The 25110-nt window shown below is 33.4% G+C and overlaps 1 protein-coding gene across 6 annotated transcripts in view; it reads left to right on the forward strand.

The window, feature by feature from the left end:
• Positions 1-3033: 3033 nt before the first annotated feature.
• Positions 3034-25110, forward strand: part of LOC132640492 (systemin-like) — a 48337-nt gene continuing 26260 nt past the window's right edge. The window contains exons 1-5 of one of the 6 annotated variants that reach the window (XM_060357099.1): positions 3034-3115; positions 3260-3300; positions 4971-5034; positions 5177-5217; positions 7802-7847. In XM_060357099.1, the coding sequence (XP_060213082.1) occupies positions 3082-3115; positions 3260-3300; positions 4971-5034; positions 5177-5217; positions 7802-7847 (226 nt within the window). In that variant the 5' untranslated portion in view covers positions 3034-3081. The remainder of the gene's footprint in view (positions 3116-3259; positions 3301-4970; positions 5035-5176; positions 5218-7801; positions 7848-25110) is intronic. The other 5 variants (XM_060357095.1, XM_060357094.1, XM_060357097.1 and 2 more) reach the window with 5 other exon arrangements.

The following is a 25110-nucleotide window of genomic DNA, read 5'->3' on the forward strand; positions in this document are numbered from 1 at the left end:
CACATGCTTAACAAAATCTTGCACTAACTACATAATTATAAACCAACAGGAAACATATCAGCCAATTATACTACTTATCACCCTAATAACAAATTTAATCTCATAATCAAATGCAAACAGGAAACTAAAACACATAATTAACACAAAAGACACTTAAACATCATTAAATGCTATAAATAAAGGCGAAAGAAAGAGGATTACCTTTTGTGGGTGCAGCGAACGGAGGTTGTCGGGGTCTCGAATCTATGCTCGAACTCGAAGAATCCGAACCTGAACTCGATTAAAGTAACTAAGGTTTTAAACAGAAAAAGAAAGGAAAATAGAGTAATTGTTGGCTGTTTTTGTTGATTAAAACTTGTGTTTTGTAGGGGATTTTCGTGGTTCCAGATCCTTGTGATTTTTCACGGGATTTTCGGTCTCCTTTGCCTAAAGTTGATTAGGTTTCACTCCGAAAAAGAGAAATCCCCCCCTAAAACGATTCAACTTGGATTACATTTATAGGGTTTCGTTGGTATTAGAGTAAAGAGAGGAGCGTGGGAGAGAGACGAAGGAGCGGCAGAGAACGTGGGGAGCAGAGGAGTGTGGAGGTGCAGGGAGCAGGCATGGGGGACAGAGGTAAGTGGAAGGGAGCGTGAAAGAGAGCGGGAGAGAGAGGGTAGGGTAGAGAGATGGAGAAGATGACAAAGAAGAGGGAAAAGAAAGAGAAAGAAGAGGGAGAGCCGCGACTGGTGAAGGAGAAAAGAAAAGGGATTAGGGATTTAAGATTTGGGCCGGATCGGGTCAATTTCGTTTGGGCTGGACCGGGTAAAATGTTGGCTGATTAAAGTTTAATCCAATGGGCTGGTCTGTTGGGTAGGGGAATAGAAATGTGGGTTGTTTATTTGGATAGAGAAGTAATATTGTATTTGTATTTCGGGCCATTAATTTGGCTGAGAATTGTTGATCCTTCCTCCGCTATTTAATTATTTTTGGGCTTCTAATTTAGTACAATATATACTATATGGATACAATTAATAATTAATATGTAGAAAAAATAAGGATTTAGCAAAGTGCTGTCTTTTAGTTAATTTAACGAGTCCAAACCCGAAAAATGAAACGATGGCGAACCATTTAAAATTTGTGATAAAGTAATACTTGTAATGTTGAAAATAAAAGTAGCGAAAATAAAGTATTTAGCTCGTTAATAAATTTAGACGCCCGAATAAATACAATTAAATAAAGGAGGGATAAAATTGGGTGTCAACACTACTCTCAAAATATAACGACCCACTCAAGAACTTTTTAATGTGCACTTAAATAAAACTTTCAACTATTTGTATAGAAAATTCGGAATAAAAAGAAAAGAGACTTTTGAGGAGATAGAAGATCAAAGATCAAATGTAAGACGCTTCAAGTTTAGATTCTTTTGTAAAGGGTTAAATACATTCTTTTACAAGAATTGGATACATCTTTCCACAAAAAAATAAAAATAAAAATGACGTCTTATTTATAAAAAATTCATTAAATTTTGAATGACTCAAAATAAACTCAATGCCAGACAACCGAAAACATCACACTTTATGCGTTATGTGGTCTCAAACTCTGAATAGTTTTTTTTTTTAATTGCATTACAAGTGCTCTGTGTACTATTGTCTGCTTAAAGTAAATTTGCCACGAACTATCAAAATCCCCTTTTCTGTATGATGGAAACTGCATCCTCTTTTATCTCTTCGACACACAATCGAAAGGTGAAATTATTGCATATACTTCTTGTGGTTCATGATTGAATATACTCCATTATTGTAAGTTCGTAACATTTATAACGTGCTAAAATTTCCTTTAAGTTCAATTTACTCATTGTATAAAAGGAACTTAACAATCAAGGCACTTTAATTACTTAAATTATAATATACTTATGTTTTTGGTTTTCAAGTTATTTTGGTCCTCAAGTTATTGATGAATTTTAATTTTAGCCTTTATAATATTTGGCTGAGCACATTTAGAAGGTGTTTGACTAAGCTTATAGAGTATAGACTGGTTAAACTGGTTTCGAAGCACCTTTTAGCTTATCTACGCGTTTGACATACACCCAAAGTGCTTAAAAGCCAAAAGCCAAAAGCCAAATTTGATCACCCTAAACTCATCTTATAGACACTTTTAATTTGATCAATTTTTTAACTATTTATTTTCTAATTCACAAAATACCTTTTACAAAACAAAACCTCTAACTTCTTCTTTATTACATGTTTGTTGTTCATCATTTTCCTTACAAGCGTTTGTTATCAATTTCAATATATGCTTTAATTTCATCCAAATATATAGCTACTTATTATTAATCTAAGCACTTAAAAGTGCTTATCAGCATGTAATGATTATTAAATATTTACAACCACCATTAACGGGATCTTAACCTTTGACTCATGCAAATGTATGTTTTAGTCTATTATATAGGAAATATCATAAATTTAGATTATTTGTAGAATTAATTATCCTCAAAATATGGAGTGACAATACAAATTAACATAACACATGTATAATTAAATAGTTCACAATAATTCATTGAGTTTGAGAAAAATCAGAATCATAGAGACCAAAGGTGCACACTATTATTAATTGAAGGTTATGCATGTTTTACCATATCGCGAGGATCAAAAACAGAATTTACCAATAATTGAAGGACTAAAAGTGTTATCCCAAATCTTTATAAGAAAAATTAGTTGGTAATATGGTACATATGATAACGAACCAACTATTACAAATTAAAATTCACTAATAATGTATAATTATATTTACACTTATATATTTATATAATACAAATAATTAACCACCAAAGGAAGCGGTGCAATGAATGTGGCTGTTTCTCCCTTAATCAAAGGTATCGGGTTCAAATACTGGGTATAAATATATCCTTGGTAGGGAGCACATCTCCCGAATGAGCCCTACGCGGCGCGAATCCCGAATGCGGACACGGGACACCGGGTGAGAAAACCAAAAACATAAGTATATTATAATTTAAGTAATTATAAGTTTAGGAAAAAGACATAATGCTCAATGATTATATAAAGCTCATCTCTGAACCATTGAAATAAACCAAGAAAATCCATGGAGACTCCTTCCCAAGATATCAAGAACAAAGGTATCATCTCTTCATATATCGAAGTAATTTTCTACTTATTTCATCTTCTTTTAGTATGGAAGATTTTTTTTTAATTATTTTTTAATCATATTAAAGAAGTTAAAATGAATTTTTGGTAACTTTAGTCATGATATTATCCTTCAGGGGATGATGCCCAAGAAAAACCAAAGCTGGAAAATGAGGAGGTAACTTAATTAATTTCTTATTCGACTTATTTTTTATTATTTTTGTACATTTTTCTGTCAGTTTATTTCATTTTTACAATAAACCTAATAACTTTTGTTTTTTATTCACTACAAGAAAAAATATATTTAGCAACAATTTTTTTTTGCTGTCATAGATTGATTATTATTGCAAAAAGTACTTATCGCAAAAAGAATTTTTTATTGTTGCATAGACTTTTCCCAACGGCTGTTATTAACGTGCAACAACTTTTTTGTTTGGTTGCCAAAAGTATTTTATGCAACAATAATCAATACAATGACAACAAAATTAAATTATTTGGCAATAAAAAAATTCATTTGCCAACAATAAAACTAAGTTATTGCCAAATATTAAATTTTTTGTTGTCATTTCTATACTTTCTTGTAGTGAGGTTTTCTTCTATTATTCAATTGTTCATTACACTATCCCAACCTTCAAAATAGAAAATGCCGATGGAAGGAAAAGAGGAAGGACATTACATGAGGAAATAATTTTTCTCCAACTCCATCTATCTCACACTTTTTCCTTTTTAGAATGACAATTTTCTTTTGAAAAACTATTTAATCTTGACATTTTCATTGCTGAGACCCAATACCCAAGTATGGACGACAAAATTGATCCAAACCCACGTAGCCTGCCTCACACGATGAAGTTTTAATAAATTTGAGCTAGAGTAGTTTTAAGGGGCAGAGCACTTTGCCGCCTTAAGTTCTGGATAAATTCTGATTTTGGTTCTTGTGATATATGACTTAACATACTTGACCTTCAATTAATCAAGATGTGTGTTTTTGGTCCTTTCATGTAGAAAATATGTTATATTTGAGTATTTATAAAACTATACCAGCGTCAAATATGAAGTAACAAGACAAATTTAACTTAATACACAAGTAATAAAGCGGTGAAATGGTTAATAATTAGGATAAATTTATAAATGTTCACAAGTAAAGGAATTAAAAGTGCAACAATTCAATTAATTAAAAGTTTAATATGCCTAGTCAAATAACATAGCGACCAAAAAAAGAATTAACCAATAATTCCGGAACCAAAAGTGCTAGTATTGACCCGTGATTTTAAAGATGGAATGATTTGAGCTATGCCCAAATTAACCCATCAAAAATTAACGCTCCAATTAATAGACACATGTTAATGCTCAATCTTGATCCATGAAAATACTCAATTTTAACCTATGAAAATGTACTTTTGATCCCATTTGGTATTGATGTCTAACAAATAGAGCATCTGAATCACCATTTTGTTTATATTATAAGTCTGTCTTATATTAATGGAGTCATAAAATGTATAATTTGGAATTATAAAAATGATGAGTCAAGTTGGGTGGATCGAGCTATAACTCATTGTTTATCTCATCACCCCGTCATCTTGGGGCAACGTTGAATAATGACTCGTTTGTTTTCAACCCATTTTGACTTGCTCAATTTGTTTTGATCTAATTCGCCTATTTATCACACTATTTGTCACTCCTTTAAAATGATAGCTTTGAGACATTGTAATACAATGTGCTTAAATATCACATGTCTTCTTTATTTTTTTTTAAATTTCGTATTCAGTCAAGCATCATATACAAAATTTGACAAAGGAGATATTATTTGATTATTGAAGTATATTGATCTTTATTTCTTCAAAATTACAGGGAGGAGATGAAAAAGTGAAAGTAGTCGAAAACGCGACCCCATCCCAGGATATCAAGATCATAGGTATTATCTCTTCGTATATCTAAGCAATTTTCTTCTTAATTTTTCATCTTCTTTTCATGGAAGTTTTTTTTTTTTTTTCCGAATCATCTTAAAGAAATTAATATTATGTTTTGGTAACTTTAATCATGATATTATACTCCAGGAGACGATGCACAAGAAAAACCAAAAGTGGAACATGAAGAGGTAACTTAATTTCTCCTTCGAATTTTTTATTTATTATTTTTGTATATTTTTCTATCTGTTTATTACATGTTCATAAGTAATATATCTGTAATTGTCCATGCTAGATGTCACAAAATAATTCGTGATCCTCATCTGAAATCTAATAATGTCTCAAAAATTTGAAATCTCTTCAATACTTACTATGGAACTAGTCTGATTAGAGGCCTAACTCTATTGGCACCCTTCATAGAAGGTGATTAAGAGGGGATTAGGTGCTCTCTTAGGTATATTTTTGCTTTTATTGTTATCAATGGTAATATCTACAATTGTTGCTTAAAAAAAAATGAAATCGCTCTTGCCAATTTTTCTTATTTTGATTTTTAATTTCCTTTCATTTCTGTTCTTTCCTTTACATTATATTACTAATAATCATTATATTGATATCCTCAAAACTGAGAATAAACCATAAGGCTTATTCTTTATTGTTAGATATGAAGAAAAGAGACGGAGCACTTTTTTGTCAAAATCGATCCAACCAAATATAATCTTCCAACACGTCAAGTTTTAATGAGTTTGAACTAAAGTAATTTTGATAATGAGTTGATTTGGTCTTGATGTGGCGTGAATTTACACCATAATCGATGCTTTTTAACTATAAGTTTTACTTGTTTTTGAGCAAGTCTGTGTTATTTTACGTGGTTTTTGTCATGTTTCAGGTTATATGAGGTCCCTAGAGCCTAAGTGTGAAAAACAAGCAAAAAAGTTGCAAAACTGGGGATAACTGGAAGTTCTGGAAAATTTCGCGGAAAATTACTCTGCGCGATCGCTCCGTGTACTCACGCGATCGCGCCATAGCACGAAATTAATTCCACGCGACCGCGCCGAGACTTCACGCGACCGCGCCCACGCGCTATTTAAATGACACGCGATCGCGTCGACTCAAACCGCGATCGCGATTGAGGGACAGGGGACGCTGACGTCATGAACGCGATCGCGCTGTCTCGTGGCGCGATCGCACTGAAGGAATTATGAGCGTTTTCGACCAGAACCTGGGATTCGCCGATTTCTTCCATTCCAGTTCATATAAATAGAAAACTAGGGCAAATTTTCAGTTCATCTTTTGCCATTTTACAAGCTTGGAGGCTAGGGTTTCTTTCACCTACACCATTGGAGGAGAAGATTGGAGTTCTTTAATGAGATAATTCTTAAACCTTTCTTCAATTCCTTGTTTTGTATTGTATATCTAAGTGTGTAGTATTTATTTTCTTCACTTGAATCTCGTTTATGGAAATATTCTATGATTAAAGTGTTGAATGAAACTCTTGTTTTGCTTATGTATTGAATGATTTTTATTGCTATTGAAGTGGGTCTTTGTTGATTTAATTAATCTCGTTCTTGAATGTTTCCAAAGGGATTAGCTAACCCTAGGACTCACCCATTTACTTAGATTGAGCTTGGAAAAGGAAATCTAGGTTGGGAAAGATTAATTAACAAGAATTTGGGTCATTAAACTCATCTAATAACTTGAGCTCGGAAGAGGATAGTTACTTGAGATTAAATTGATTGTGCCTAATATCACACTCTAAGGCTTGGAAAAGCTTAGAGTGAAATTCATTGATTTGGTTGGAAGACTTTCAATGAGATTTGAGAAATCATTATCTATTGACACAAACCCGCTCTTAGTTGTAATATCATAAAATATATTGGATCGTTACTTGAGTGTAATTTCCTTTGTATCCATGCTTGTGGCCATTGATCAATTTACTTGCTTTCTAGGTTAGTTTATATATTTTCGCATTAGTCATAAATTTCTCAAAAACCCAAAATATCATTTATCGTTTGGCAGAGCTTAGTTAGTAAAAATTCCTTACTTTCTTAATCGCCTAGCACATTGTTCCCTGTGGGATCGACCCCGACTCATAGTTGGGTAAATATATTGCATACGACCGTGTACACTTTCTCTTTGAGGAGTGTATTTGGACGTTATCAGGTCTATACCCAAGTTTAATTCAGCAACCCAAATAAATTCATAATGATTTTCAATGTTGACTCATGAAAATGTTCAAGCCAGGAAATTATGTTCAATGACATTAAAGATGGATGATCTTATACATTTGATCCCTCCCCCTCCTTTTGTCCCTCACCCCTTCCCCTGCCTCATGGACAAATATTCAAGTTAAAGTGCAAAACTTATTAAAACTTATAGTTTTTCTCACGGGACAAAGCGAGGTAAAAGTTTCAAAATCATCCACTTCCAAAATCATTCTTGTAAATCACTATGTTCAATCTTAATTCATGGAAACATATCTCTTATATTGTACTACCCGTTTGCTCTTGATATCTAACAAATTGCATTTGCATCACCATTTAGAAATGTTATAAGTCTCTTTTATATTTTAGTCCATCTTGATCCAATTTATCTTTGAGTAAAGTTGTATAATGACTTCAGTCATTTTACTCGCTCAAATTCAACTCAACCTGCCCATTTGTCATCCCTATATACAACACAACTCATTTAAAATAATGAATTTGATACTTTGTATACAATTTGCTTCATGACCAGTCAAACATGCTCAATTTGATTCTTTTTTCGTCAAAATTACAGGGAGGAGATGGAAAAGAGACTCCATCCGAAGATATCAAGATCATAGGTATCATCTCTTCATATGTCTAAATGAATTTACTTTTCTTCTTATTTTTTCATCTGCTTCAATACAATATTTTTTTGAATCACCTTAAAGAAGTTAATAAGAGTATAATTTTTGGGAAACTTTAAATCTTTAATCATTAATATTATCCGCCAGGAGATGATGCACAAGAAAAATCAAAAGTGGAACATGAGGAGGTAACATAATTTCTCCTTCGATATTTTATTATATTAATTTTGTATATTTTTCTATCAGTTAATTTGATGTTCACAATTTGTATATACTTAATTGATTATGATAGATTTCACAAAATAATTGGGATCCACATGATCTGAAATATAATAATGTCACAAATACAAAATTTTGAAATCCTCTCCGCGAATTTTTCTTTGTTTTTACTTTTAATTCAAAGACACATATTTATCAAGTAGAAATGTCTATATGGTTAACTTACAAATCCTGCCAAGTTTAAGATTCTACCTAATTATTTGGCCGAAATACGTTTTCTACTCTCTATCGCGCACACTTTTTCCTTTTTAATATATCATACAAAGAATGATACCTTTCTCTTTTTGGAAACTATTTGATCTTAACATTCTCATTGTACCCGGTTTGGTTAGCGCATTATTGTCCTAGATTATAATTCTTGAACTAATTTATCCCACTTAATTTGATAGGATAAGATGAAATATGCAGAATTAAATCTCAGATTAAATTTATAGTATATTTAGTTGATGGTATAAATTTATGCTAGGATATCCTACCGTATTCCCGTACCAAACGACCTCTTAGTGACATGACTTTTCAAACACCCACTTAGTTGGTACTTTATACAGAATTTGCTGACATGGTAGAAATCATTAATTTTTAATATTTTACATTTAGTTTAACATCGTCATATAAAATTGATTGTAGGAAGCATATGATTTATAATTAAAGGATATTATAATTTTTTTCCTTCAAAAAATACAGGAAAAACATGGAAAAGAGAGCATAACTATAACGCCACCAGGCAGAGCAAGAGGATCAGCACCTCCAGGAAAACGTGATCCTCCCGGTATGCAGACAGGATAAAATACCATAGCCTAATAAACAAATAAAAAGGGAAAATATGTTGACCGGAAAGTGTTTTATGGTATATTTGACTAAATAATATAATTTGGTTATAGTTCTTTGAAAAGTTTGTTAGATTGTTAAGTTCAGTTGTGCTTGTACTCCACTTCCTTTCTTTCTGAATAATTTTGAACTACTATTTTAAAAGGGTGGAGTTGTCACTTAAGAAAATAAGATGAATCAATCCGATTGTGTAAGGTCACTGAAATCCAATTATATTTCAAACCTTTATATGTCGTCGGATGATAATGTACCGGTCCGTATTGTATTATATTGTATTGTATTGTATTGTATTGTAATGTATTGTATCGTATTGATGAAAACAATATTTAGATAATTATATCACTTTCCGTCGATTTGTAACGCCATGCACCAGTAATCTGAAAAACAACTTTATTAAATTCACCTAGCTTGCCTAAGCTAAATTCACTCCTGTCTAGGTGAAAATTTTGCCTCCACCGCTAGCAGCCATATGGCTGACAGTGCTATTGTTGTGATATAATAAGACCAGCTAAAATCAGCAGTGACAGTAGCAAGAAGAAAATTTCTTGTGAGATTCTTTAAATGTTGGTAGAGGGATTAAAGAGTCATCCGACAAATAGTTTCAATAAGCTTTTGTGTATGCAAAAAGTTTTGAAGAATTAAAGAATTCAAACATAAATGAAACGCACCATAGTGGTGGTGAAGAAAACGAGTAGAAGGAGAGATAAAAGTTTTAAAAAAAAAAAAAATCTCCTTATTGACACTTGTCCTTAGATTCAAAACAATTTTTATGATTGAATTGAAACACGTATAATTACACATCAGCGAAATGTATTTAAGTGATCCAGTGAAAATCGTACTAGAGTGTCTATGGTGGAAAGAGGCTCAGCTTAGGTGTAAGATGTTCAAATGAAATATTTGAACTAGTATAGGAGGCCGTCTATGTATTCACCAAAAAAAAAAAAAAAAGGTTACTTTATGCTATCAAAGAAATTAAGTTGGAGTCACGAAAAAAATACCTACAACTAAAACACGAGTATTTTTTCAACTTATTCAGTATTAAGTAATAACTCAAGGATCAAAATTGTTATTCCCTCCGTTACGTTTCAATTTATGTGAACATATTTGACTGGGCACGGAGATTAAGAAAGAAAAAATTACTTTTAAATTTGTGGTGTTACATGAGTCATATATATTTTGGCTATAAATCATTGCAGAAAGATAAATTGTTTTCCAATACAGAAAGGGATCATTTTTCTTGATACGAACTAATAAGGAAATAAATTCACATTAATTGAAACGGAGGTCTTTTAGATAGGAAAGAACAATAAGAATTAAGTTTTCATGTGATAAGAAGGACACTCTTAATAAAAAGGCCAAAGTCATAGATGGACTCCTGAACTTGTCCTGATTTTTCATTTAGACCCCCCAACCGAGGGTCGTACCATATGAACCCTTCAAGATAACTATTAATGTGTCATTTAAACACAAAATAAATATGCAACAACACACAAATGGTGCGTGTAATTCACACACAAAAATAACAAATAAGACGGAGCCACGTGGATTTTAGCTTTAAAAAAAAAAAGGATTTTACAAAAAAAAAAAAAAAAGAGTAAATACAAAAATATGTCGTCTTCTTCAGCTCCCCCCGCCTCCCCCACCCCCCCACCCCCCACCCCGCGCCCAACCCCTCTCCTCTTCTTCAGCCCCCCACCGCCCCTCTCCTTCCTCTCTTTTTCTTCTTGCTCCACTGTAACGAAGCTACAAAAAAAAAAAAAAAAAGGAATGAGCATAGTTTTGGAAGAGGCAATAGAAGTGATATCACAGAGCATAGGAATTACCAATTTATATTGATTTTTTTGGTCGATTAATGGAGAAATCATGGACCATTAATTATTCCGGCGGTGCTTCTAGAAGAGTGGTTAACGACAACTACATTTGTACCGGAGCTCCGGTGACCCAACCCGAAATCCGATGATGGATCCGATTTCGGAACCTTTTTCGGCCCTCGCTTAATGATTTTGTTCAACATTTTATTCAAAAAAAATAAAAAACCTAAGTTATTAGCATATCAAACATTAAAAACAATAACATAATCTCCTCCTTCGGTTGAGATTAGCAATAATTACTATTTACGAGCACTTGATTTTTTTCAAAATGTGCTAATTTTTGTAATTTTTTTGGAAATGTGGATCTAGTGAGAGAATTGTAGAGAGAGGAGAAAATGAACGGTGATCGGACGGAAAAGGATTTTCCGGCAATCAAAGGGAGAAAATAGAGGGAGAGAAATGTAAATAAGAGAGAATTTAAGAGAGATTGAAAAAATGGAAAAGTAGCAGTAAGAGAGAAAGTGGTGAAAGTTGGGATAATTTAAAATGGAGGGGCTAATTTGGAAAATAATTTTTCTTCTTTCAATTTGATTCCTTTCTTTTTCTTATTTATTTTATTTAATTAATAAAAATATCATCTAAAGTTTACTTTTTATTAGTTAAATGTTTTTCTGGTGACACTTGTCAACTGGGATCCACATCAATAGCATTTGAAATGCTTCTCACGCTCCTTAAAAAAGTGGGCAACACGCACAGTGACATGTGTCTATATGGCACAGTAAACGCCTTCTTGGAGGGTTCAAATGGTACGCTGCTCAGTTGAGGGGTCCAAATGAAAAATATAAATAAGTTTGAGGATCTATCTATGACTTAGGCCTAATAAAAAAGAGATTCAAGGAACATGGAGCATGCATATGTTGAGATACAGACAACATGGCATAGAAAACTTAAAACTATATTTTAAACCAACTATTAATTTTTCAATTTAGTCATTATTCCGAGGTTCAGTTTACACCAGTGTATCAAATCTAGGTTCATGCAAGTTTACAGGTCAAGTACCATGGCTCCACCTATTTATATGCATTCGTAAAAGTCTTTTTATATGTATTTGCTAGTTAGCTGGCTCGACCTCATACATAGTATATATTCTCAAACTGGAATAGCGAGATTCACTCAATCGAAGCGAACGATGCGTACATAGGGTCATAGGGAGAACCTAGTCCTAGCGCAGCAGAGCCAATCGTGCAATGAGAAAGTGATGGACATTGAATTATAATGAATTTTTGAGGTTCTCATTCAGTTTCATAGACAAACCTCCACGGCTCCTTCCCCTCTCCCACCTCCCCTCCCCCCATGCCACTACAACAAATTGCTCTATCAGCGACGAATAATTTTGTCACTTAAAACTCAAATTTCGTCACAAAATACCTTCTGTGACGAAAAATAAATCGTCAACCATTCGTCCCTAAAACATATGTCGCTAAATTTATACAACGACAACTTAGTGTTTCATCGCTAAATAGAGTTGTATTAACCACGAATATATTTTTCGTCCCCAAATGCATAGTATTTATGACGAACAACTTCGTCATGAAAATTATAAAATTTTGTAGGTAATAGAATGTTTTCGTTACTAAAGAGGTTATTAATGCTGCCGAAATTGATATGTCACTAACTATTTAGTTTAATTAGTGACGACATAATTTGTCTCGAAAGTTATATGTACTTCGTAGTTAAAAAAATATTATTTCGTCACTAAAAACTACCTTTTACATACAAATTCTATTTTGTTGTTAAATGAATAAATTAGTGACAACTTTCCTTTTTTACAATTTCGTAGTTGAAAACGATCATGTCGTCACTAAAATTGTTTCTTTTACCGACAAAACAAAATTGTCACTACAAAATGGCATTATAGCAACGATCACAATTGTCATAAAATACAAAGTTAATTTGTAGGTAATAAGTAGGCAATTTTGTGGACAGAGATTATTCTCGTCACTAAATGTCATACTTTAATGACGAAAATGTGTTTGTCTTTTTATTTTTTGTCCCTAAATGTATATATTAGTGACAACTTTGCTTTTTACAATTTCGTAGTTGAAAACGATCATGTCGTCACTAAAATTATTTCTTTTACCGACAAAAAAAAAGTTGTCACTACAAAATGACATAATTAGTGACGATCACAATTGTCATAAAATACAAAGCTAAGTTGTAGGCAATAAGTAGGCGATTTTGGGGACAAACATTATTCTTGTCATTAAATGTCATATTTTTATGACGAGAATGTGATCGTCTTAAAAAGTACAATGTAGTCGTGGCTAAAGGTTAAGCTTTTGAGGATAAAATGTTTTGTCACTAATTACAAGAATGATGACGTTTTAATTGTAACGATACTGTTTAGAATTTGTATTTCGCCAGGTTTCCATTAATTTGAAAATTTATAAAAAAAAAATTACAATTATTTAGTAGTATATAAATATCTTAAACTTCATATATAGCCTGGAGTAGTTGATTCTATAATGAGCTTTATACAAACTAAAAATAACAACATACTAAAAGAAGCAAGATAAATAATAAGAAAATTAAACACTGTCACATAGTAATTAAGAACAACCAAAATGACATTGAGATGCTATCTCATGATATACTCCTAAAAGAAAAACTAATACTCCTAAAAACTAATATTAAGTAATGTTATCCAACTTGAAAGTGTAACTGTAAAACATACTAAACATCAACAAAACAAAGAAAAAAATGGAGGTTGCTTCTCAAAATACCATTGTAGTAACACTTCTCTAGGAACTATTCTTGATTTCCACCTTCCTCAACCTGTGTAAAAGAAGAAAGAAAAATCTAAGATTTGAATTCATACTTTGATATCATGAGATGAACAAACTAAAATACAAACTAAAACTCTTGTAAAAAGTATAAGCTAATTAGGGGTGGGCGCTCTTATTGGGTTCAACATTTTCAAAGTTTGATTTCGGTAATTGGTAATTGAAAGTAAATACAAATGTAATATCGCTTACAAATTAAGAAGAGATAAAACGGAGCGAACAGAAAAGTACTAGTTCAGGCACAAGCTAACATGAAAACAGAGTAAACAACAAAAGACTGTTCCAATCTCTTGTAGGACTTCGATTCTATTTACAATGATTTTTTTTTTTTTGATGAAATAAGTGGTATATTAATAACAAGGCATCCAGGGGATGCGAGATTATGAAGTCCAACCATGGTGTCCCTCAACAAGTAATCAAAGCAATGGAAGATGAAAGCTACGGTTTTTTCTCTAAATTGGCTTCAGAAAAACAACGTGCTGGATTGGCAAATCCCTATTGCTACGTCTGCAAGAACATAGGGATCAATGGAGATTATGAAGAAGTTGAACATTTGCTTCTTCATATCAACCCTTTGTCTATCTCTCAAAGATCCAATACTATTTCCAATTATCCAACCCTCTTTAGGTACCTTCTACCTTTTCATGTATTATAGTAATTTTATGGTGAAAAGTTTGATATCATGCAAGTTATGGACATATGCTTTTATACAACAACAACAACATACCCAATGTAATTCTATAAGTATGGTTTGGGGAGGGTAAGATGTAAGTACACCGGGTAGAGAGTTTGTTTCCGATAGACCTTCGGCTTAAAATAAAATCATACAGCAAAATAGCAAGATACTATACAAATGCAGAGATAGTAATACACAGGGATATGCTTTTATAATAATGGATTTAATTTATGTGGAAACTAAGTCTTAACTAGCACGAAGTTATGTGCCCTTCTTTTCTTCAATTTTAATAAAATGTTCATGTAAACATCCTTGTTATAAGGTCGTCCAGGAAAGGATGGGAGACTTAGATGAGGTCCTCTACTACTGTTACTCTATTTGTCTATGTATATTCTATATATCTTTTCTGTAAGATTACGATCAATGTAAGATTACAGTTTCTGACACTTTAAGGACACTGGATATCGTCTGTTTCGCCTATTTATTGTATTGAACATATGAATCACAACACAGCTCACGCATTCACCAACGAAAGTACTAGGAATCTGACCTGTCTCCAGAAGTTTAAAAAAAAAAAAGTTATCTGCAAATGGGGTTAGCAATTTAAGAAGGAAACTTGGAATAGCTATAGATATTCTTTCTATAAAGAGGATCTAGTAGTAGAGTTATAGGATTTAGTTTAGTGAAGTGAGACTAATAAATTTTGCATAGTACACAAGTCAATTTCTTGGTTAAGAAGATGGACCTCGTTTTGTTTGTGTAGGCATTGGGCATGTTGCGCCAGCTGTAGCATTGTTGAATCTGTCTCTGCCATGTTTGATCTAAAATAACTAAGACACCATCTACCCTTTATATATCAAAATTCATCATGCAAATCTTTTCTTTTGATTTCTTCTTCATGCCCATTGTTCTCTCTTTAAATGTCATTTGTACGATCTATATCTAAAAAAAAAAAAAAAGAACTGTAATGAGATTTATTATTTAAAGTTATACTACTTCTAACCTTGATCGGGATGAGCTCATAAAACATTGTAGTTGTTTTGAAATATCATCTTGGCGTGCCAATAGAGTATTCAGTTGTGAATTTAATGATTGTATCTGCGACTGCTGGTCTTGTATCTGAGTTTGCTGATTTTCTACCACAACTTCAGCTGCATTTAATCGTTTCTAAAAATCATCTTGGGCACTAGCAGCTTCCTCTTTCGCCTTTCTAAGAGAGTCCTCTAACTCTGCTGTTCTCCTTTGCGTTGCTCGAGCAGTATTAGGTTTCGGACCATAACCGAGACCTTTTAAATATCCCAACTTTTTACCAAGTACAACATCCACAATTTCATCAATAGTCATAGTAGAATCTCCCTCGCTATATAGAGCATTCAAATCATTCATGTCATTCTGCAGAATAATAATGTATTATTTAAAAGTTATGATAACAACAAATAAATCCTATTGAATATGCGACTAAAATATTTGCTTTCTCACATAGTTATCTTTAGCTTCTTGAGATGACCAGCCTTTTTCACTTGAGTAATGAGTATCTTTGTAGAACTCAATTCTGTCGGGTTCTACCCTTTCGTTCGTTTTACCCTACAGAATAAATAAAAAATATGAATATTAGTATTGACAAAAAATAGTACCAGTTGTATGCAAGGTTTTCTTTAGTTCTCTTCATGGGTACTCTCTGGACAGTGTGCTTCATACCAGCCAACTTGACCAAATAAGTTGCAGAAAGAAAAAGCTACTATCGTATCATTGTGTACTTAACCGAGAAGTAACAGCACATTTCATGCACTCTGCCCTATAGAAGGGGAGGCAAAGAGAGCTTTCTTCAACATTTTATTTCATACATATATATATACTGAGAACCATCTTCAACTCTTTTATGGAGCAACAAGAAATTTCACAAGCTTGATCAGACAAATGAAGAAACAACAAAGTTGAAAAGAGAACTGTGTTATTATGCAGTCTAATCAGCTCCAGTGAAAAGTTGTACTTTGTTGATGAAAATAAGGAGAAATTTTCAACTGGAATAAGCAAATTAAAGAAGATCACCTCATGTTGATGGTAAAACTGAAAGATACAACTGATAGGCCTATCCACCAAATATTACCAAGAATAACAACAGATGTCCCGAAAAAGTACATGTTTTTTTTTTTTGCCTTTCCTACTTAATGTGTAGATATCGAAAGTTATGGCTTTCATTTGTTGAGCTTATGTCAACAGACATATACTTCATATTGGTTGCATAGGCAGAAAGTAAGTAAGCACGCAGCAATGCAGAGTAGTTGCGATTGGTAGATAAACTGTAACAATTTTCTAGGAGCCTGCATAGTGTTCTGTACATTGGGCAAAATCATACAAAATGCTGGAGAAACAAAATCAGGCCTATCCAAACACAACAAATACATGTACTTGTTCACAAAAGGAAGGCGCAAACAATAATTTCAGCAGTTAAATACCATCAGTAAAAAAATGAAAAATTGTATAACTTACAATTTTAGCACGAGCAGCTACAAATGCTTTTGACCCCATGACATGATTATATTTAAGTTTTGATCGATTGACCTTGTTTACCTGACATCGTTTCTACAAAGACAATATAAATATAAGTAAATTAAATAGCAATGAAACAAATGAAGTGTATATTTATTTGAATATGGATCGATCACCTTATGCTCTTGACTTGACCACATGTCACAAAGTGTATTCCAGTTTTCTGGGGTCAATTCCGTAACTTCAATTTTACGAGCATCTTCCACGGAGTTTGCACTTTCAAACTTCCTTTTTAATTTATAGCGCCACTGCCGACTTCTATTTTTGAGGATATCCTCACAACTATCTTTGACATAATGCTCGTCCAAATTAATTCCAAAATTCTCCTAAAAATAAGTTTTAAAGGAACACAGATAAAAATCAAAATCCCATTATATACTAAAAGATTAGACACTAACATATCACAACGTAACAAAATCAAAAAAATATAGAAATCTTACGTGGCATCTAATCAGCACATCATCTTTTTCCTCTACTGTGAGTTCCTTCCACTTGTTCGGAAGCGTAAGAAAATTCCGCGCAATGATGCCTAACTCATTTGAGAGTTTTGCTGATTGAACTGCCTCAACTGGCCTCCCTTTACCAACTGGGATCTCAATCACCATCTTTTTTCCCAAAGATGACTTCAACTTCTCGAGACCTTCACCCCTAGTTTTTCCTCGACCTTTCTTAATTCTAGTTGTATTGTCTGATTAAGAAAAGCTCAGTTCAAAATAATATCTAAATTGCAAAATAGTGGTGTATACATTATAGTATTTTCTATATTACAATTCAGAACATTATGGTTAAAATTTAACATGAATGAAAGCCTTAATTGTTTAAATTTTCACTTCAAATCAGAAAAGTAACTAATAAATATGTACCGATTAATCTAAGGAATAATATTACCTGTAGTAGTAGCAGGAGTAGGCTTATTTGACTCATCGGCAAATTGAGTAACTGAAATAGTTTAGCGAGTAAGTGTATTTTGCTTATAGACATGTCCTCCTGGTGCCATGAGCACTTTGCTTTTATCCCTGCTAAATATCATAGTAAGGATAGCTGCAGTTGGAATCTATAAAATCATATTTCAAATCCTTAAGCAACACAATTTTAAGTGTGGGAGTGTAGTTCTCTTTGCGCCATAAGGCTTTTTTGAGTTCATTCTTTAAATTCTTTTCCTATTAACTCAATCTTCTCTGTCGCCCTAATGAGAATTTCAACTGAAACTGAACATACACAAGACTCTATTTCAAGCTCAGGAATCCTTCTTTTCTCTGCAATTAGCCTTTTCATTTGTCCCATATATTCTTCCAAAATCCAATTTGGAGCCAAAAACCTAGAAACTAAGCGCCAAAATACGGTTCTTTTTGGCATTTTTACGGATGGTTCTGTTTTTGGTGGGGATTAGAAAAAGCAATTTGAAGAGTTGTGAAAGTTATCCCAAAAATTTAGGAAGTGGAGTTGTAGAGAAGTGGTAGGAGTTGTGTCACCGTAATTTCCGGGGGCATTTAATTATAGGTGATGTTTTAGTTTTAAAATAATTATAGGTGATGTTTTAGTTTTAAAATTGAAGGGTGGTGATTCAAGTTTTAATTATTGACTAAAGGTGACTAAATTTGATTAGTGATTAAGGGGTTTTGAGCTTGCCCAATAGTTTCATTTTTGACACTTTGGCCCTCTGTTCTATTTTTAATACTTTGTTCTCAAGTTTTATTTTTAACACTTTAACCTTAAACTTTACTTTTAACACTTTGCCTCAAAGTTTTGTTTTTAACACTTTGACCCAACCACTATAAACCCTAAAATACAAAAATCGGGAAAAAACAAATCCTCTTCAGCGCTGTTTCCTCCATTTTGTTCTTCGCATCTGTTCTTCGTGCTGCTTTCTTCTTCTTCTTCTTCTTCTTCTTCTTCTTCTTCTTCTTCTTCTTCTTCTTCTTCTTCTTCTTCTCTTCTTCTTCTTCTTCTTCTTCCGCCATTGCTCAAGAAAAAAAATCATCCGATTTTACAATTTTTTGATTGAATGTCATTGGTGTAGCACTGGCATTACTTCATAAGTGTTTTCGGGTCCATTGGTAAGTTAAACAATTCTATTTCTTTCAATTGTTCATCTGGATAGAGTTTCCTTATTTGCTGATTTTCCCAGATTCGTAGTTACAGCAGTATAGTTGTTGCAACAAGTTCTAAAGCTGTTGTCTAAGAGCTTCTGAACTTTTTGCATCAGCTGTTGTAGTCCTAGTGTTTCTGCAAGAGTTGTTGATAAATTATGAAGTTGTTGCAACAAATTTACTAATCTGTTGCAACAATTACAAAAAATGTGAATAAATAATTTACAACAATTGTTGTACTTTATGCAATAACTGTGAAATATGTTGGAGAGCCCCTACTCTTTCCAACAACTGAGTTACTTGTTGCAACAAGTATGATACTTGCTGCATCAATTATAGTAGTTGTTGGACATATTTTACAATTGTTGGATGAAACAGAGACTGAAGTTGTCTCCAACAAATAAGTGAGATGTTGCAACTAGTAACCTACTTGTTGCAACAAGTATGCTACTTGTTTCAATAAGTCACTTAGTTGTTCATTTTGTTATGAAACAGACAAAAACTGAAGCTGTCTCCAACAAGTAATCAAGTAGTTGGAACAGGTTACATACTTGTTGCAACAAGTACGTTAGTTGTTCTAACAATTCATATAATTGTTCCATTTTGTTATGAAACAGAGACAGAGACTGAAGCTGTCTCCAACAAATAAGTGAGTTGTTGCAACTAGTAACCTACTTGTTGCAACAAGTTAGTTATTTGTTCCAACAAGTCACTTAGTTGTTGCATTTTGTTATCAAACAGACAAACTGAAGCTGTCTCCAACAAGTTACCAAGTAGTTGGAACAAGTTACATACTTGTTGCAACAAGTACGTTAGTTGTTCCAACAAGTCATATAGTTGTTCCATTTTGATATGAGACAGAGAAAAAACTGAAGTTGTTTCCAACAAATAAGCGAGTTGTTGCAACTAGTAACCTACTTGTTGCAACAAGTCAGTTATTTGTTCTAAGAAGTCATTTAAAGTTGTGATTAAGTTAACTAATTTGGGTCCAAAATTACAAGAAAAAACCACTCAACTATGAACTTAATCATAAATTTAAGTGGACTTTGGGCTTGGGGTGGTCAAAGCTATCACCTAGAGTAATTTCAACACTTGACATTCAAGCATTGTAATTACTAATTGTGACAACTTCGAACATCCAAGCTCAAAGGCCGCTAAAAATTGTGATTAAGTTAACTATTTTGGGTCCAAAATTTCAGAAAAAACCACTCAATAATTAACTTAATCATAAATTTTAGTGGCCTTTGACTTGCGCCGGTCATGACTGATTTTCTTAAAATAAAATATCTTCAGGCACCATTAATGGGGGACTCAATAATAATAGGTGTTGATTGTCATGGTGAATGGATCGAGGTGAACAATCGATATATTTGGCGATGGAAGGGTAGTCACATGTTAGAGACGATTGCGATGACTGTCCCAGGAGATGTTGAGTTTGATGATTTTGTGAACTTAATCATTAACTATTGTGAACCGAAAGACCTGGTCATCACTTACATGCATAGCTCTTTTGAAAACCGGAGGGTCTTGCCTTTTAAGATAACCGATCAAAGTCGTTTGCGTACTTATTTGAAAGATGTAGCTAGGCCCATTTTAAGGGTATACGTGGTTGGAAGCCCGGTTGAGAACCATAATTTAGCTCAAGACCAACAAGATGTATTAAATGATAAATTGTAAGGGGGTGGATATGGATATTCAAGATAATAGAAGTGCGAAGCCCCATGGAAGTGGGGGTGAGCCGATCCCTATACCCGAACTTGCTAGTAATACACCGTGTGCTGCACAATCGTCACAGTCCAGCCATGTTCAAGATGATGAAACAGGTTTTTATAAAGGAATGTCATTCAATTCGCGAAGTGTGTATTGCTTTAGATGTGAACATCTGAAGTGCAAGTGGTGGCCAAGGGATGTGAAGATTTTAAGTTCTAGCAAACACGGAAGAAGGTGGACAAAGAGGGCTATGCGGAAAAACAAATGCTCCTTATGCAAAACAGTTGGCCACAAAAAAACAACATGTCCAAGCCGAAATGCTCTATAGTTGTAGATTGCATTGTGTTGTAATAATAGTTATCTGTTGGATCTTTATGATATTTTAATGTTATTCTTTCTTAACATGGTAATTTATATTCTTGGTGATTATGAACTTGGTTTATATGATATGTTGTCCGTGTTCAAATCACTAATGTGTATATTCTTGTTAATAAATTGTTGTACAGTTTCCAACAAGTAATGAATTTGTTGCAACAGCTCTATAACTTGTTGGGTTTTATCGAACAAGTAACAAGACTTGTTACAGCAACTAGTAAGTCGTTGAACATATTACAAAAAATCGGAGTTTTTAAGCAGATGCAACTAAGTTATATGTTGGGTTTTTTCTAACAAGTGGAGTGACTCAAGTTTTAATTATTGAGTAGAGGGAATCAGCCACATTTAGTGATAAACAATTGGAATCAACCATATTTAGTGATAAACAATGGAAATCAAACAAGTGGAGTGACTTGTTACAGAAAATGGGTAACTTGTTGGGTTTTATCGAACAAGTAACAGGACTTGTTGCGGCAACTAGTAAGTCGTTGGAGTTTTTAAGCAGATGCAACTAAGTTATATGTTGGGTTTTTTCTAACAAGTGGAGTCACTCAAGTTTTAATTATTGAGTAGAGGGAATCAGCCACATTTAGTGATAAAAAATTTGAATCAACCATATTTAGTGATAAACAATGGAAATCAAACAAGTGGAGTGACTTGTTATAGAAAATTGGTAACTTGTTGTGTTTTATCCAACAAGAGTAAGGACTTGTTCAACAACTTACTCAGTTTGCTGCAACACATACTAAACTTGATGCAACAGTTACTACAGCTGTTGCAACAGATACTACTTGGTTCACCCATATTTAGTGATCAATAAAGGGAATCAGTCATATTTAGTGATAAACAATGGATATCAGCCACATTTAGTGATAAACAATGGAAATCAAACAAGTGGAGTGACTTGTTACAAAAAATAGGTAACTTGTTGTGTTTTGTCCAACAAGAGTAAGGACTTGTTCAACAACTTACTCAGTTTTCTGCAACACATACTAAACTTGATGCAACAGATACTACAGCTGTTGCAACAGATACTACTTGGTTCACCCATATTTAGTGATCAATAAAGGGAATCAGCCATATTTAGTGATAAACAATGGATATCAGCCACATTTACTGATAAACAATGGAAATCAAACAAGTGGAGTGACTTGTTACAAAAAATGGGTAACTTGTTGTGTTTTATCCAACAAGATTAAGGACTTGTTCAACAACTTACTCAGTTTGCTGCAACTGATACTACACTTGCTGCAACAGATACTAAACTTGCTCCAACAGATACTACATCTTTTGCAACAGATACTACTTGATTCACCCATATTTAGTGATCAATAAAGGGAATCAGCCATATTTAGTGATAAACAATGCATATCAGCCACATTTAGTTATAAAGAGTGGAAATCAAACAAGTGGAGTGCCTTGTTACAGAAAATGGGTAACTTGTTGTGTTTTATCCAACAAGAGTAAGGACTTGTTCAACAACTTACTCAGTTTGCTGCAACAGATACTACACTTGCTGTAACAGATACTAAACTTGCTCCAACAGATACTACATCTTTTGCAACAGATACTACTTGATTCACCCACATTTAGTGATCAGGGAATCAACCATATTTAGTGATAAAAAATACATATCAGCCACATTTAGTGATAAAGAGAGGAAATCAAACAAGTGGAGTGACTTGTTACAGAAAATGGGCAACTTGTTGTGTTTTATTCAACAAGAGTAAGGACTTGTTCAACAACTTACTCGGTTTGCTGCAACAGATACTAAACTTGCTCCAACAGATACTACATCTGTTGCAATAGATACTACTTGATTCAGCCATATTTAGTGATCAATAAAGGGAATCAGCCACATTTAGTGATAAACAGTGGAAATCAATCATATTTATTGATTATTATATGTACTTAAGAAATTTCATGGTGTTTTGGGTCAGGATAGATGATCAACTAAGTCCAATACGCACTAAATGGAGTGATTATTGGAGTGAATTGATGCGAACTTCCTGATTCACCCACATTTAGTGATAAACAATGGAAATCAATCATATTTATTGATCAATATATATACTTAATCAATTTCATGGTGTTTTGAGTCAGGATAGATGATCAACTAAATCCAATACACATTAAATGGAGTGATCATTGGAGTGAATTGATGTGAACTTCCTGATTCACCCACATTTAGTGATAAACAATGGAAATCAATCATACTTATTGATCAATATATATACTTAAGCAATTTTTAGTAATTTGTTGCAACTTCTTTCCACAACTGTATGATCTGTTGCAACAGATTAGTAACTTGTTTCAGCAGATTATTTACTTGTTGGAACAGATTAGTAATTTGTTGCAACTTCTTTCCACAACTGTATGATCTGTTGCAACAGATTAGTAACTTGTTTCAACAGATTATTTACTTGTTGGAACGGATTAGTAACTTGTTGGAACAGATTAGTAATTTGTTGCAACTTCTTTCCACGATTGTATGATCTGTTGCAACAGATTAGTAACTTGTTTCAACAGATTAGTTACTTGTTGGAACAGATTTGTAACTTGTTGAAACAGATTAGTAATTTGCTGCAACTTCTTTCACAAATGTATTATCAAATGCAATAGATTAGTAACTTGTTTAAACAAATTAGTTACTTGTTTGGAACGGATTATTAAGTTCTTCAACAAATGTATGACCTGTTGCAATCATTTAGGCAACTTTTCTAAACAGATTAGTAGATTGGTAATTTTTTGCAACTTTTTTAACAACTGTACTATCTGTTGCATTTGTTGCAATATCATTCATAAATAATAACAAGGACAAAAAAAATTGTTCAAGTAGTAATTTGTTAAACAGCCAGCTCAGGGCTCCAAAACTTTATCTATCGCACACACTGCCCACCGCCACTGCATCTCGCCACTGAGTTGTCGCACAATAGAGTCTCAGGCTTCATCATGTTAGTGCCGGTAAGCAAATGCTTAATAAAATCAAGTGAATACGATCCGCATGCCATTGCATTTTCATTGCGGGGGACATTCTCCTTCAGCACAAATTTCCAAGCTTCGTTGAGCAGTTTTTCAGGCAAGCGTTCAAACATGCCAGTCTACTTCAGTAGTTTCGGCCATAATTCAATGACTGGCTGGATGTGGATGAAGAAGTCATCCTCTTGGATTTTTGGGATGTTGCAATCATAAACATTTATCACCCCCTCCTCAATTATGAATTCGAGGGTGACAAACTGTCTGACATTTATGTTCATGATAGTAAGCACCCTTTTGGCACCAACCCACTCGCGACCAGCTTTGGCTGGTGCAGTACCTCTATAGTGAGCGATAACATCATCATCCCATATAAAATCATCAAGAATTTGATTGAATGGAATAGCTTCCGTCTATGTGCTTTCATCCGACAACTCTGTGTATCGCTTGAGCATGATATTGTAGAAGTTGAGATCCAAGATTATATCTGTGGAAGCATAGTGCTCAGTGAAAGTGCTTTGCCTCACACGCATTAAGAGCATAATTTCATTAATATACTGCATTAAAAGAATAAGGAATGTCAGTCACCTAAACAACTAAGTGAGTTGTTGCAACAAGTGTGCACTTGTTGCAACAAGTATTGGTCTTGTTGCAATAACTCTCCTAGTTGTTGGAGATTTCTTACAGCAGTTGGGTCTATTTCACCCAACTGTTGTAAGCAATCTCCAACAACTAAGTGAGTTGTTGAAACAAGACCAATACTTGTTGCAACAAGTGTTCCACTCGTTGCAGCAAATATATAACTTGTTGCAACTAATACAACCAAAATAAGACTTGTTTTAACAAAAATGATTGTTGTTTTAAAACTTACACTGGCCAGCCACCAATCTTCCATGCTTGTCATTATCCTGAAGTCATCGGCCTTAAATTCATGCAATGAATACATCGTACCCTTGCTCTTCTTGGCATTGACGATTTTTTCAAGCTTTTTCATTTTTTGAGCATCTATATGCTTATACACATTTACCTTTTTAAGATCAACAATAGCAGCTGCCTTGTAGGGTGTAGAAGATTTCCTTGACCTAAAATCGGCAAGTACCTTGGAAATTGTTTTTCCCT

This window comes from Lycium barbarum, chromosome 5, assembly GCF_019175385.1.
Source record: "Lycium barbarum isolate Lr01 chromosome 5, ASM1917538v2, whole genome shotgun sequence".
Lineage (NCBI taxonomy): Eukaryota > Viridiplantae > Streptophyta > Magnoliopsida > Solanales > Solanaceae > Lycium > Lycium barbarum.